The 14,806-nt window shown below is 63.1% G+C and overlaps 4 protein-coding genes across 8 annotated transcripts; 2 read left to right on the top strand and 2 right to left on the bottom strand.

The window, feature by feature from the left end:
* Positions 1-35: 35 nt before the first annotated feature.
* SYNGR2 (synaptogyrin 2) lies at positions 36-2,228 on the top strand. The gene is made up of 4 exons (XM_071764464.1): positions 36-192; positions 484-721; positions 944-1,083; positions 1,178-2,228. Exons 1-4 carry the CDS (start codon positions 88-90, stop codon positions 1,373-1,375), a joined length of 681 nt encoding a protein of 226 aa, XP_071620565.1. The 5' UTR covers positions 36-87; the 3' UTR covers positions 1,376-2,228.
* Positions 2,229-2,554: 326 nt separating this feature from the next.
* TK1 (thymidine kinase 1) lies at positions 2,555-5,557 on the bottom strand. Of its 2 annotated transcripts, none has more exons than XM_071764466.1 (8): positions 5,416-5,557; positions 4,939-4,970; positions 4,751-4,864; positions 4,584-4,677; positions 4,233-4,322; positions 4,029-4,148; positions 3,770-3,908; positions 2,555-2,757 (listed from the first exon to the last, which is right to left on the bottom strand). In XM_071764466.1, exons 1-8 carry the CDS (start codon positions 5,479-5,481, stop codon positions 2,738-2,740), a joined length of 675 nt encoding a protein of 224 aa, XP_071620567.1. In that variant the 5' UTR covers positions 5,482-5,557; the 3' UTR covers positions 2,555-2,737. The 2 variants fall into 2 exon arrangements, with proteins under 2 accessions (XP_071620567.1, XP_071620566.1); XM_071764465.1 differs by having other exon boundaries at positions 2,555-2,781.
* Positions 5,558-5,765: 208 nt separating this feature from the next.
* On the top strand, positions 5,766-8,300 carry AFMID (arylformamidase). 4 transcript variants are annotated; one of them, XM_071764689.1, is made up of 11 exons: positions 5,766-5,913; positions 5,998-6,088; positions 6,186-6,290; positions 6,364-6,412; positions 6,554-6,639; positions 6,716-6,788; positions 7,053-7,150; positions 7,347-7,425; positions 7,527-7,662; positions 7,810-7,931; positions 8,104-8,300. In XM_071764689.1, the coding sequence occupies exons 1-11, from the start codon at positions 5,848-5,850 to the stop codon at positions 8,105-8,107; spliced, it is 909 nt and encodes a 302-aa protein (XP_071620790.1). In that variant the 5' UTR covers positions 5,766-5,847; the 3' UTR covers positions 8,108-8,300. The 4 variants fall into 4 exon arrangements, with proteins under 4 accessions (XP_071620790.1, XP_071620789.1, XP_071620791.1 ...); XM_071764688.1 differs by having other exon boundaries at positions 7,827-7,931; XM_071764690.1 differs by lacking the exon at positions 7,527-7,662 and having other exon boundaries at positions 7,827-7,931.
* A 313-nt stretch (positions 8,301-8,613) lies between these two features.
* LOC139805831 (uncharacterized) lies at positions 8,614-10,310 on the bottom strand. The gene is given in 5 exon segments (XM_071764696.1): positions 8,614-8,954; positions 8,957-9,230; positions 9,520-9,608; positions 9,846-9,946; positions 10,117-10,310. Coding segments are annotated over 5 exon segments (915 nt in total). The 5' UTR covers positions 10,305-10,310; the 3' UTR covers positions 8,614-8,691.
* Positions 10,311-14,806: the final 4,496 nt, after the last annotated feature.

Genomic DNA, 14,806 nt, shown 5'->3' on the forward strand with positions numbered 1-14,806 from the left:
CAATTTCGCTCCGCCCCGACGGCGGGAGGGACCGCCCGGCTCGGCCTGGCCCTCCCCGGGGCGGTGCCGCGCAGAAGCGGCGGCGCGATGGAGGGCGGCGGTGGAGCGTACGGGGCGGCAAAGGCCGGCGGAGCTTTCGACCTGGTCCGCTTCGTGCAGCAGCCGCAGGTCCTGGCGCGGATCGCCAGCGCGGTGAGTCGGACCGGACCGGACCGGGCCGCGCCGGGCCGGGCCAGGCCGTGTTAGCCCTGTCGGGAGAGCCCCAGAAGGCCGGCCCCGCGCCCTGGAGCCCGCATGGCCGTCCCCTCCCTTCCCCTCCCTCTTGCCCGCCCCAGGCTCCCCCCTCGCCCCGCGTCCTCTCCGGGGAGGCGGGCGCTCAGCCGAACCCCCCCGGCCGGTGCGTGCAACCCTCCCGTCAGCCATGGAAGGGGCCCCGCTGCCGCACAGGTGCCGCCCGCCCGACGGCCGCCTCCCGCTCTGCAGATCTTCGCCCTGATCGTGTTCGCCTGCCTGGTGGGGGAGGGCTACACCAACGAACCCAAGAACCCCCAGCTCTTCTGCATCTTCAACCACAATGAGGATGCCTGCCGCTACGGCATCGGCATCGGCGTCCTGGCCTTCCTCGCCTGCATCTTCTTCTTCATGGTGGACATCTACTTCCCCCAGATCAGCAACACCACTGACCGCAAGTACCTGGTGCTGGCGGATCTCGGCTTCTCAGGTACCGGCAGGGGCGGGCCAGGCTGTGCCTGCCGCAATGGCTGCTCTCGTCCCGTGACGTGGCTGCCGGTGCCTGGTGAAGGGAACCGCTCCCGCCTGGCTGGCTGCCCGCGGGCCACGCGCTGCCTGGGAGAGGTTGAGGAGCCACGGGGTGCGGGCTGGGTGCTGGTGGGAGTCTCGGCCCCAGGCAGCCCTGGTCCCTCATACTGCCTTTTGCCTGCAGGTCTCTGGACCTTCCTCTGGTTCATTGGATTTTGTTTCTTGACCAACCAGTGGGCCTGGACAAAGGCTGAGGACGTGTTAATTGGGGCTGATTCAGCCCGTGCCGCCATTACCTTCAGCTTTTTCTCCATCTTCTCCTGGGTGAGTGAAGTCGTGATGGAACCATGGCATGGAGGGGCTCCCTGGGCCATGCTGCCTGGGCAGCCTTGACACCGCAGCCCTCTTGTCTCTCCAGGGCCTCCTGATCACCTTTGCCTACAAGAGGTACAAGATGGGGGTGGAGGATTTCATACACAGCTACACTGACCCCACCCCAGAGGTTTCAACCCCCTACTCCAGCTACCCCAACATCAGCCATGACAGCTACCAGCAGCCGCCCTTCACCCAGACGGCGGAAGGCCCGGAGGGTTATCAGCCCCCCCCGGTGTACTGAGCCCTGGGCACAGCAGCCACAGCTCTGCCTGTGCAATTCTCTTCTGTGGGGTGGGAGGGAGGGACCTGCAACTCGAAGGGGAAGGTGGGGTGGGGAGGTGGTGGCTGCTTTGTGTGGGGGTCACCAGTCCTGGGGCACAGGAGGGAGGTGGTCCCAGTTAGTGGAGCTGAGCTCCCTGTGGCTGGTAGCAGCAGCCTGGTGCATGGTGGGTGATCTGCAAGTGATTTGCAGCCTCTGAGCATGGCTCCAAGGGGAAGTGCAGGGCTGGGGCATGGTTTGTTCCCCAAAAGCTGTGCCCTGTGACTGCTGCCCCAGCCCATCCTGGTACCAGTGCCTTTCCAGCCCCACTGACTGCACCCCAAGCACTGGCTCTCGCTGCCATCGCACATCTGGGGGGGGTCCAGCTCCTGCCTGCTGCTGGCTTTCCGTGCCTTCCCCCTCAGCTGCTGCCGGGTGAGCTTGATGCCAAAGCCTGTAGTCTCCTGACTGTAAACTCCTGCTGTGCCTTTGCCACAGCCTGCACTAGAGCTGCCAGTGCCTGGGTGATGCAGTTTGGGATCTGTAGAAGTGGTGAGCACTGGGCTGTGGCTGTTCCTGGGGCCCCGGGGAGGTCCTGGAGCACTGTCCCTGTGGGCTTGGCCCTCAGCCCCTCACCCCTGCAGAAGCAAGGCCCCCCTGCCATCCCTGCACCCAGCTCCCTTGCGGCATTGTGCCGCAGTCTCAGGTTGTGTTTTCTGCTGCACCTGTTGTGAAGCTGTTCCAGCAGCTGCCTGGGTATGTGAGCTGTCACTGCTGGGGCTGGCCTTCAAATAGTTGTTTGTCACTGTAGAGATGAAATAAACTTTTTCACCAAGCCACCACAGTGTTCTTCTCTGGGGAAGCAGAAGGGGTTCCTCCTCACTCCCCAAAGGGTGAGGTAGGGGGTTCCAGGCACAGAAGCAGACAAGCAGCCTTGGGCCACTGCTGCACTGCAAACAGCACATTCATGCTGTATCTAGTTTTAGGCAAGCCACCCTCCTCCTCTTCAAAGCCTGTTTGGAGGAGGTCTGAGTAGATGGCTCCACCACCAGCCCCATGCCCAGCCCTGGCTGCTGCTGGGAGCAACCAGCCTGTTTACACAGACTGTGCACTGCAGGAAGCCTTTTCAGAGTGGTCTGGTATAACACACATTCAGACAACTTCATGAAGTTATTTATTAACCTAGATCAGAAGCAGCACTGCCTTCCCCGTCTCCAGGGGGAAAGCGCAGCACTCAAGTGCTCATGAATACAACTGTGATCCCTTGGAGCAGGGCTGTCCAGGCAGTTCCTGTGACCCTCTCAGAAGGTGCCTTCTCCTTCCCAGTGTGTGCAGAGCCCCATCTCAGCACATGGAGATGTGACCTATTCAGAGCCAAAAGCTGCTGCCTAGAAAGGTGGACGCTGGCTTATAGGGAAAGGCACTTCAGCAAAGAGTAAGGAAAAAAAACCCCAAACTTAAAATAGCCAAGTCAAGTTATGTGGGAAAAGGCTCCTTGAGTCAGTTACCGCAGAAACACTCAGCTTCGAGGATTTTTGGAAAGCTCAGGGGGGGAGCAAGATACCCAACTAGAGTGTGCAGAACCATCCACTCAAGCAGAGACCTTTCACAAAAAGAGCAACCTTTGCAGATCAGTTCCTGAGCCTCCGAATTCTTCTCAGGTGACTAAGCACCAAGCTTGGACCTAAGCAAAGCCACTCTGGTTTTGGGGCAGCGACTCCAAAGGAGCTTTCCTTTCCCCGTTTTCTGTTTCAACAAAAAATTTACAAGGCAGTCACAGCAAACAAGTGGGCCATGCACAATCATCCAATGGGATTTCTGAGGGCTAGGCTGCTGCTGCATGTGTCAGCTGAAAAGTTGTACCACTGCTGGACAAGGGACAGGTTATCTCCTTGGACTACATTAAAAAGGGAACTGGGTTTAAAATGCTAAGTTACTGTACATTGTCTTCAACCTGAAATTTAGCAACAGATAAAACAGATAAAGAAGGGGTTGTGTTCCCAGGCAAGTGACCCAGCTACCAGTGCTGGTGTGAGCACAGGCAAGGGGGCAGGAGCAGAGCTATGGCAGCAAGGGGAACACTACGGCCTGGCTGGCTGTAACAGTTCTCCAGGACTTGTTTGTGTGGCAGTGTCAGTCGCTACAGCTGTCTCTTTTCCATTATGTAAGGAAGGAACTTGCTGTTAGTCAGGCTCCCAGTTCAGCTCCTCCTAGTCCCCCTCAGTACAGAGGAACAGGGCTCAGCTTGGGAGGTGGAGCAGAGACATGGAACAGTTTTGCTAGAAGCAGGGTAAGCCTGGGAGCTGCAGCATTCCACATCCTTCCTATCATTCTTCCCCACACGGGATCCCAGCAGTCAAGAAGCAAAGATCTTACGGGAGGCAGCTCCATCCAGCTGCTTCACCCCCATGGGCATGTTCTCCTTGTTTTCTGACCCAGGCTGCTGAGGCCGCCTGCAGAAGTAGCAGGCTCGGCAGACAGAGTGGTACTTATCTGCTCCTCCAATCACTTCGACCTGGCAAGAAAATTGGCAGAGTGACTCTGCAGAGCTCAGCTGCCCCAAGGAGATCCCTCTAGACCAGCAGGACTGGCAAGATGAAGCTGCTGAAGTGTTTTCTGTTCCAAGGGAACTCACCTCCCTCTCTGCTCCCAGCCTCTTGGTGTAGGAGGCGTCCCGGTAGCACTCCATGCACACAGCGTTCAGCTTCACCACGCTCTCTGCCAGCGGCACCAGGTTCAGGATGCTGCCAAAAGCCTGAGCCAGGACAGACAGGGTTGTTCAGTTGGGTGGGTAGAACAGGGATCCCAAAGCACCTGCTGTTCTAAAAAAGTGTTTTACCTTTCTCTGAAAGGTCCCATCAAGAGCAGCAACAATCACAGTTTTCCCAGCGTTGGCCATCATCTCACAGAACTCCACGATGTCTGGGAACTAGAGGAGGCAGAGAAAGAACATCAGGAGGAAGGAGGGCAGCACTTTGGTCAGGATCCAGCAGCACAGGGCACAAAGAAAGTTAGAGCCATGTTGCCTATCTGTGCAATGGACTGCCTGCAGGGATTAAGGGAAGAGTTTGACTGTATGAGCAAAGTGCCCCAGAGTATTGCTTCCCACCCTCTGCTACAGGATTCAGACTGCTCTGAAGGGGCTGGGTCCTACAGAGCATTCCAGGGCCTGTCCTGGCCATGCACTTACAAACTGTCCCTCATCGATGCCAATTACTGCAGAGCCCAGTGCCTCCTGGTACACGTCCTTGAGGAGGGCGGCTGGCAGGGCCTCCATGGTGTTCCTGCGGGGAGGGGGGGGCAGTAAGCCATGCAGCCCAGCGTTGGATTTGCAGGGCTGGGGCCGGGAGAACTCACCTGTCGTGTGTGCAGACACCAGAGGCGCAGTAACGCGTGTCCTTGGCGTACTTCACCAGCAGGCAGCGGTACTGGGCCAACTGGAACCGCCGCACCCGCCGCATGAGCTCAGTGCTGCAAGACACGGCCGCCAGTGAGCCCGGACCACCCCTGTGACCTCCCCACTCCCCCTGCCCGGCCCTGCCTACCTCTTCCCGGAGAACATGGGTCCGAAGATCACCTGGGGGCAGAACCGTCGGGTCAGGAGGCAGGCAGGCGGGAGCGCAGCTTGGATGGGCACAGGGCGGGCAGCCCTCGAGCACCGGCCCGGCCATCGTTTTGCCCAGCCCAGCGTGCTCCTGGCCCGGATGCGGGAGCCTCGACTCCCCAGGAGATAGTGCGGCCGCCGGCCCCAACCACCGCCCCGCACATCCCGGGTATTCCCCCAGTACCGGCCACCGGGCCGCTCCATCTTCGTTGCCCCCCACTCCCATCCGCTCCGTCCCCGCTGTATCCCCCGCAGGCCCCGGTACCGGCCACTGGGCCACTCCATCCCCGCTGCCCCTCCGGCACCGGCCGTTGGGCCGCTCCACACCCGCTGCAACCCCCGGTACCAGCCGTTGCCCCCCTCCCGGCCCGGTCCCATCCGCTCTATCTCGGCTGCCGGGGTCACCCAGTACCGGTACCTGTATCTGCCCGCGGGGGCGGCTGGGGGAGCCGGGGTGCACGCCGGGCACGGTCAGGCAGTTCATGGCTGCAGCAGCCGGGCGGGAGGTTCGCGCGCGCCTTTGCAAGAGGCGCCGGCCAATCCGGGGAGGCCTCCCGCCCACGCGCCGCCGCGACGGCAAATCGGAGAAGGGCTCGCGCGGCCTGGCCTCTGCGCCAGCCAATGAGGGCACGGGCGCCAAAATTCTGATTTGTAACTCCTGGAGTTCCGACCGACTGCGCGTGCGCGCTGGGACAGGTGACGTCATCGCTTTGGCACCGCCCCTTGTCCCCGCCCCCGCCCCTCCTCCCGGGCGGCCAATGGGAACGGGCGCAACCCCCTGTTCTGTCCCCGCCCCCAGGCAGGGGTCGCGGTGCCTCCGCGGGGGGTCGGAGTCGCGATAGGAGCCGATATGGGGGTCAAGACCGGTGCCGGTCCCGGCGGCAGCGCGGGGCAGTGGCGGGATATGTCCGCGCAGGTAGGGCTCGCGGGGTGGGGGGTGGCTGTTGCTGCCCAGAGCCTCTGTCCGGACCCCCGCGCCGCTGTCCCCTGCCCCCCGCAGGCGCTGGAGGATCAGTACTCGCCCAGCCGCTGGTCCCCCCGCCTGGACCCGGACACCATCATCGAGGCGCACATCGCCGCCGCGGCGGCAGGTGAGGAGCAGGTGGAAGCGGGCCAGGAGCGGGGCTGGGGGCCAGGAGCGGGGCTGGGGGCCGGGGCTGCCCCCCAGGCGCTGTGTCTCTCCCGCAGGAACCCGACGTGCCCGGGCCAGCACTCAGACCTCGCTGCACGTCCCCTACGGCGCCGGGGTGCGGGAACAGCTGGACATTTATTTGCCAAACGACTCCTCTGGCAGTAAGTGCCGGGCGGGCGGGGGTGGGGGTGAGCAGGGGCTGGACCTCCGCTCATCCCGGACTGTGCTGTGCAGCTTTCCCGCTCCTGATGTACATCCACGGGGGATACTGGCAGTGCTTGAGGTGAGGTGGCCAGTGGGTGAAAGGGTCCTGGGGCAGGGATCCCCGCACCCACTTTTCACACCTCCACTCTCCCACACCCTATGCTGTGGGTCTGACAGGCCCCTGGGGCCTACCTTCCTGCCACCTTCCTTTCTCCCCTAGTAAAGATGAGGCGGGGTTTGCAGCCCCCCCGCTGGTGTCACGGGGTGTGGCGGTGGTGGCCGTGGGTTACAACATTGCTCCTGCAGGTAGGTGCTGCCCAGCAGAGGTGGTGGTGGGCTCCAGCTGGCCCAGCACCCTCCTGACTCTGCCCCCTCTGCCCAGGCCACATGGATGCCATGGTGCAGCAGGTACGGCGCAGCCTGACCTTCCTGGCGGAGCGATACACCAGCACCAGGTGGGCCACGTGCAACCCCCAGTGTCCCCACCGTGGTGGCTGTTGTCAGGGCAAACTGTGCCTGAGTCACTCCCAAGGTGGTCTGCTGTGTTGGGGGTGGCTGCAGTGAGAGATTTCATCACCTCATTCTGAGCACTGGGCATTGGGTGCCCCTTGTAACCACATCAATCAGTCAGACCAGGAAACATCTCCAAGCTGCCACGTTTGGGCTGTGGTGTGTGCAGCTGCTAGTCCCTGCACTGGTTCATGGTTCCTCCTCTGCAGGGGCATTTACCTGTGTGGGCACTCGGCAGGGGCCCACTTGGCAGCCATGGTGTTGTCCACAGATTGGACGGAGTATGGAGTGACACCGAACATCAAAGGTAGCACCAAGTCCAGGGGCTGAAGCAGAACTGGTGTCTGCACCCAGGACAAGGCCATCCACCCATGCAGGGCTCTGGGATCCTGGACAAGCAGCCCTGGGGGTTGTGGGTTCTGAGCCCACCATGCAGGTGCAAGGAGAGATCCCTGGCACAGGGATGCAAGGAATGCCTCACACACTGATGCCTCTACCCACAGGAGCTGTGCTGGTGAGTGGGGTGTATGACCTAGAGCCCATCCTGCACACCTACGTCAACGATGCGCTGAGCATGACCCGGTGAGCCCGTACAATGCAGGGTGGCAGCTGGGAAAGGGCATGGAGGAGATACCTGCTTTGAGGCAGAGGCTACAGCAGCTTCCCCATCATGTGTCCTGCAGGGATGTGGCCCAGAGGAACAGCCCCATGCTGTGCTTGGCCCCCCCAGTGCCTGCGGTTGCCACCTGCCAGGTGCTGGTGGCCGTGGCCCAGCATGACTCCCCGGAGTTCCGCCGGCAGTCGCAGGAGTACAGCCTAGTAAGCCCTGGCAGCACCTGCCCAAGTCGTGTGCCATATCAGAGCAGTATTTCTGCTGCTCTGATCAGGGGACGACAGATGTCCTTGCCAAGCCACCTTTCCATCTGTGGGGTCCAGGGCAGACGGGGCTGGGGTCCCTCCTGCCAGTGCCACTCACTCCGCAGGCCCTGCGTGCAGCTGGCTGGTCTGTCTCCCTGCTGGACATCGCCGGTGTGGATCACTATGACATCATTGAGAAGCTGTCAGAGGAGAGCTACATCCTCACCCAGGTAGGGGAAGAACTTCCAATCCTCACTTCATTCACTGAGTATGGCGGCACAGGAGGGCTGTGCTGAGGCCAATGTCCCCTGCACACCAGGCTGGCTTTGGGGCTGGCTGCTATCCCCAGGGGCAGAGGAGCAGGACCAGGCACTGCTCACAGGGCTCGGTTTCTCATCCCAGGTGATTCTGAACATGATTTCAAGAGACTGATGGCAAGTTCTCCCTGGGGCTGGTGTTCCTTTGCTGGGGTATTCTGTTGCCTCTGGGGTGCTGGGGCAGCGGGCCCGTAGAGCTGGGTCTGTGTGTCCAGGTGATGACGTCTGCTTCCCCGGTTTCCTTTAAACTGCTTATTGCCAATAAAAAATAAATGGGAATAACGGCTGCCTGGGTGTAGCTGCTTCCCGGGGAGCTGGAGCTGTCCTCTGCCAGTGAGCTGGACACAGCTGCTGCAGAGAATCTCCTGTCCCAGCATGGAGCTCCTGTACCAGGCTCTTCCCTGCTGGCAGTGGGGACCACAGCCTGGGCCAGGCCAGAATTGTGCCCCTGGCACAGTCCTGGCCAGATACAGACCATCAGGTGCTTCCATGCCCTCAAGATCACTTGTCCCTCAGTGGGGACCTCTGGGCTGCACCAATCCCTGCTGCAAGGTCAGGGGAGGGCACTTGGGAGAAAACACCCTGCAGAACCTCACCACTGCTCGAACATGTTTATTTTTTGCCCTGAGCATCCCTCAGGATCTGCCTGCCTGCAGCATGCTTGCACAAGTGCTCAGGCTTCCCCCGTGTTCAGAGGAGTTGGGTGCAAGCCCAGGGCCAGCTTCTCCTGGCACTTCCTGGCCACAAACTCCAGCTTGTTCTTTGCCAGCTTGGTGTCATGAACCGAGACATCACAGTGCCAGACAGCACGCACAGTGTGTGCCGACCAGGGGAACATCAGGATGCTGACAGCCTGGCAGGTCTCGGCCATCTCCTCCTCACTCACTGCCTGCAGGCGCTCGCAGAGCTCTGTGGGGGATGGCCAGCCCCCCCGGTGCTCACCATCACTACGTCCCTCTGGTGCCATCCTGCTGGGTCTAGTGGCCCAGGTGGGGCTGCTGCTAGCCAGGGGCTATGGGCTCCCACCTGCTGGAGGTAAGGGAGGGGCAGCACCTGCCCGCCCGTCGAGCTGTGCGTGTTCTCCAGGCACAAGAGCTCGGGGAGTGGGTGGTGCCGGCTGCCGTGGGCCTGGCGGACAGTCAGCTCCAGCTGGTCCATGTCAAAAGTGCCATCTGGCAGGTCTGGCAGTGACTGGGAGTGGACACTAGCGACCTATGCCCGGGCAGGGCAGAGAGCAAAGCTGATGGGGGACGGCGGCATTATGTGTGGGTGCCGACCCTCTGCCCCACCATCCCCTCCTGCCCCACACCAGCTATGCCAGCTCCCACTCCTGCCCCAGCTTCGGGGCATCCCTCGGGGCAGTTGGGGGGTGCTGCTGCTGCTGCCAGCGGAGGGCAGCAGCCGGCCGTCCTCATGCGCCCCCGCCCCGTGCTGCCGGTGCCACCAGGCTCGCAGGGACCCGCCAGCCCGGCCCAGAGCCCCCCCAACCCGCAGCACCCACCTGCGCAGCCCCGCCGTGGTCGAAGAGTTGCAGATGGGCGTCCCGGCCCAGGAGCAGCTGAGCTCCCCTGCGGTGGCAGTGGCACATCACTAGGGGGGACAGGGGCGGCGGGCAGCCCCCACCGGAGGACAGGTGGGCTCAGCTCTCTCCTGTAACCCCCCGGGCACTTCCTGAGCAGCAGCACGGCTCACCTGCGGACCCCGGGGAGGAGCGGGGCCGTTCTCACCCGCCTCACCTTCGGTAGGCGGGCGGCACGAACTGACCCCCTGGCTGGTGACCTGGCCACACCGGGGGTCGTGAGGGGCTGGGGCAGCCCCGGCACTCACCGGCCATGAGGTTCGCCATCGTGGCCGTGGGCACAAAAAGCGCCTCCTGCATCCCCAAGACCCCCGTGGCCAAGCGCTGCAACGAGGGGTACTTAGGGCGTCTGCGGGCCCTGGCAAGACGCAAGGGAACGGCCAGGAGTCCCCCAGGTCCGGGCTGTCGCCCGCAGCCCTACTCTGGGCTCCCCACTCCGGCTGCCCCCCTGGCTGGGGGCTGCAGGCAGGGACTCCACGGGGGTCCCATATCCACCGCCCACCGCTGACCGCCGGCTACTCCCCGTAGTCGTCGTCTCCCACGGCGGCGCGGGCCATGGCGCGGCGCATCCCCGCGCAGGGCCCGGCCACCGTGTCGCTCCGCAGGTCCACGGTACAGGGCGGGGGACGGAGGGAACCGCGTGGCTGCACCCCCCCATTCCCGGCCCCCGCCGCGGGTAGCCGGCCGCTCCGCAGCACCGCCTGCATGGCCGGGACCGCCCCGCCGCAAGGATTCCCGGGCGGAGGCGGGATCTCCCGAGTGGACCCAGCCACCGGGCTCCCGTCGCCGTCCGGGTCTGGCACCCGTGGCCATGGGCTGCAAGACCCGCAGGGGCGGCGGACACGGGGCAGCGGGAGCGTCCGGGCCCTGTAGAGCCCCCCACCTCTCCATCCCTCCATGCTCCCACTCCTCCACCCACCCATTCGCCATCCCTTCACTCCTCCAGTCCTCTCCTCTGTCCTGCAATGGGTGTGCCCCCGAGACACGGAGCCATGGTGTAGGGCAGGCAGAGGTGCTAAGAGACATGGGTGGGTTCGAGTGTCCCGTCGGGACCACCTGCTGCCCCTCTGGCACACGTGCTGTGCTTCTGCTGGCACCCAACAGCCCCACTCCAGCTGCCTGCGCTGTGTCCCCTGCCATGCTGCGGCCACCTTCCTCCCTCCAAGAGGCCACGTGCCAGCACACAGCCCTGGACCCCCAATGGCTCTCCCCAAACTAGACCCCTCATGACTGCCCCTGCACATGGGCCTCATCACCACAGCAGCCCAGGCTGTCAGCCCCACAGATGACAGAGCCATAAACACTCCTTCATGGAGACGTTTTTCACACACAGGGCCACATGTTAACAGTTTTTCTTTATTTACTGCCTCCATTTCCTCTTTGTTCCAGGAACTTGTCCTCCAACTTCAAGCTGCTCGTGATTAGGCAAAAAGGCCTCTAATCTCCCCGATCTGATTTACCGTCACTGAGAGCAGACGCTTCCCGTTACTGGCCCTGGACCTGGGAGCACAGGGACAGCCGAGCTCTGCTTTGCTGAGCTGCTCCTCTCCCCCCAAAGCTGCCCCGCTGCACACGCTGCCTTCCCAGCAGCTTCCTCTTCCAGTAAGCACTGGGCAGCCTGTCCCCGCTGCAGGTGAAGGGCTGGGAGGGAAGCGCAGCCGTGGGGCCCTGGGATGGGGACCCTGCTATGTGCTTGGGGCAGCTCCCCAGGGCAGGGCAGCTCCAGACCCGCTTTCTCCACTCCCTTAAGAAGGCTCAGCTCGCTTGGTCGTGGCCTCTCCAGCTGATCACCCTCCTGCTCCCGGTAGGGTGACAGCACCAGTCCTGAACGTGCTCTGGGCTCAGCCCCTGCAAGCGCTGCAAGGCTGGCTCTCAGCTCTGCAAAGCACCCCCCATCAGCCTGGGCAGGGCCTGAGGTCTGCAGCCTCATGGGGGGGGCTCTGTCACAGGGAGGTAGCCACATCCTCTACAGGACCCTGGAGCATGGCAGAGCCTTTGCTGTGGAGCCCCACGTCCTGCCAGCCCCACACCTTCCCCAGGGCTCTGGGCTGGGACCTGCCTCAGGGTCTGCCCCCAGTGCCAGCACCCAGCGAGCCCCTCTGACTGCACAGGGACTGGTGGGATCTTGGTGGTGCCAGTGCCTCAGCAGGGTTGTGGCCACATGTGGCTCTGGCTGAGCCAAGGCCACAGGCCTGTGGGCAGAGGGAGGGCAGCACTGGCACCCAGCCGGCGGCTCAGTGGGGGCTCAACCAGAGATGGGGGGGCTCAGCCAGCAGCTGGGGGGCTCACCTGGGGCTGGGCTGTGCCATATCCCCTGCAGCTACCACCTGGCAGCTGCTCCCAGCTCCTCTGAAGGTGTCATGGTGGTGGGCTGAGCTCGTGCTCTATCGGTGCCTCCCCAGGGCTAAAATTAGCAGCCAAGGCCTGGCTGGGGGAGTAGAGCCCGGGTCCCGCTGGGGAGGATCATGTTTCCCCACCCGCCCTCCCTGCCACAGGCCTGGCAGCTGCCGTGGCAATTCCCGGAGCCGTCCAGGCTCCCCCTGCCCCGGCCCCCGGCCCTGGGGCTGGCCCCCACACGTGTCCCCTCTGCGGGTGCTCAGGGGGGCACAGGGCTGATGGTGGCACAGGCAGTGTCATGAGTGTCCTGTGCTGGGTGACTGGGGCTGGTAACAGGGCTTGGCTACTGCATTGGCCCTGCTGCCTGCCCTGCCTGCCCTGCCATAGCTTGTCCTGCAGGCCGGGTCTGGCGGGCATGGAGGGGCCCACTCTTGCCCGGGCAGGGGAGAGCCACCATCAATCATCCCCGAGGGGATGGAGCAATGGAGCCAAGTGATTTCCTACTGTCGGGAACCATGGAGCGATGCCTGGAATCAGCAGGATGTGCCAGAGCTCCTGGCTCAGCCTGTCGGGGGCACAGCCAGGGCTACACCATGCCACGCTGAGCCATGCCATGGCCAGAGCCAGCCCGTGCTGGAGCTGGAGGTGGCACCGAGGGATGGGTGCTGCTGGCTCTATCGGTCCAGCCCGCATCTGTCCTGCTGTAGTGTTGTCAGGCTCCTTGGGGCACATACTGGCAGCTCATACAACACGGTTTCTGAACGAGCCTGAGCCCTGAACGGCCCTGTTGGGACCCACCCGCCAGGACTGTCACCCTAGCCCGGTGGGGCGGGACTGTCCAGAGGAGGCTGGTGCGGCCATCAGCGCCATGCGAGGTTCTGCTGCGATGGCAGACACTGTAGTCTGGGGCTGTTTGTTCCCCATGGAGAGGGTGAGCAGAGCCCCCCTGCCCCGGGGGTGGCCGGTGGGTCCATGTTGTGGGAGCCACGGGCAGGGCTTGCACCAGGGGTGCCGGGGAAGCCTTTGGCCAGCAGCCGGTGCCAGCCGTGTGCCACGTCCCGGCCGTACACGCAGAGTTCAGTGGGCCAACAAGGAGCCCAGAACCTGAAGCCGGTGCCCGGTGGATGGTCCGGTTCCCGGGTTCCCGGGGCTGGCGGGAGGTGGGGTGCAGACCGTTTCCCCAGTCCCCAACCTGCCGGGGCTGCTCGGGTGACCCCTCCCTCCGCCGGCAACAACTTTTCCAGTAAAACCACCGCAGAAATCCCGGCTTCCCGACAGGACCGCCCCTCGGCTGCCGGGGGGGCGCGGGCCGCCCTTAACCCTTCCCGGTCCGGCTCTGCCGGGCGACCGGCCCCCGGGGTCGGAACCACCCCGAGGAGCCGCAGAGGGGGCTGTGGCCACTCACCCCGGGTCAGTGATGTCCCCGCTTTCCAGGGGCGTCCCAGATGGGGCGACAGGACGGCCATGCTAGAGCAGCCTAGCCCACCGTGCCCGGTGCAGAAGGAGCATCCCAAGTGCTGTGGAGATGGAGAATGGCCTGGGAGAAAAGTACCTCTGCAAGGGGGACCTCGGAACCTGGTTCTGGGCCTGTGGGGCAGAGGGACAGCTGGGGGCCCGAGTCCCTAAAGTGGGAGGGGGTTTTGTTTCTCCCCAGACAATCAGGAGGGATGTTTGCATGGGGCTGGGAGCTGGTTTGTGGGGTGTGTGACCTGAGCCCCTGCTTGTGGCGGGCACCTACGGCTGGGGCAATCCACAACTTCAAGGTGTGGGTCCCTGCATGGACTTGTTAGTTTCTGGGCAGAGATGTGTATCCCTGGGTGCCTGTGAAGGGGTATGTGTCCCTGGATGAAGACATGGGGCCCTGGGCAGGTATGGAAGGCAACTGAGCTGCATGGTGAGGACAAGGAGAGGAGACCACAGTGAGAAATAGCAAACAGCTGCCATGTTCTAGGTCAAGGACTGAGCAGCTTCAGCTGTGAGTGGGCAGACCCATGGGACATGCCCTGTGGCCACAGCAGTGCAGGGGACTGGGGAGGTGCCCACACTCCTGAGCCCCGGTGCTGGAAGCAGCTCTTGGGGGCACCCTGGGAGAGCACAAATGCCAGCAAAGGTTCTGGTCTGGGTGCCCTGATGGGTTGGCAGCTCTTCTCTGGAGCCCTATGGGGGGCTGCTCCTGCCAGGTGGGCAGAGCTGGGGTGGGCCTGGCACCCAGGGGTTCCATGCTGAGAGCTGTGCCAGACCAGGCCCCACTCTGGCTGCTGTGCTGGCCAAGGCAGGGCTGAGGTAAGTGCTGTAATTGTTTTCTCTGTGGCCCGAGATGAATAATTGAGAGGTCTTTGAGGAGAATTAATTAGCCCGTTTATTTGCAGTAAATGCCTTTCTCCAGATGATGAAATAGATGCCGAGCCACACGTGGGGCAGGCAGATGCAGGTTGCTGAGACTTCTCCAGAGCTTGCTGGTGCTAGGTCCATGGGCTTGCTGGGCCAGTGCCCTGTGCCCACCATGACTATGTCAGTTTCTGTGGCTGCCAGCAGCCCTATGTGCCCTGAGGTCACAGCTTTGTATGGTGAACCTGTTTGGGTGGGAGCAGGGTGCACCAAGGGGTGGTCAGGATCCTGCCCCAGCTCTGTGCCAAAGCTCCTGCCAGGCTGCTCTGCACAGGGTGGGGGGGTCTGGTTAGCCCTGGCAGACCTCTGCCCCATGGCACAGCATAACACAGGGTGTCTGGCTGTGGCCCTGGGAAGAGGGGCAGGAGTGAGCCACCAAGCCTGAAGTCGTCATCTAAGTGGTCCTGCCCTTCCATGCCAGCCCTGGGTCACCCTTTCTGGTACCTGGTCTACCCACGTCCCCATGGGTTAACCAGTGCTGCTC

Source organism: Heliangelus exortis, chromosome 20, assembly GCF_036169615.1.
Source record: "Heliangelus exortis chromosome 20, bHelExo1.hap1, whole genome shotgun sequence".
Taxonomy (NCBI): domain Eukaryota; kingdom Metazoa; phylum Chordata; class Aves; order Apodiformes; family Trochilidae; genus Heliangelus; species Heliangelus exortis.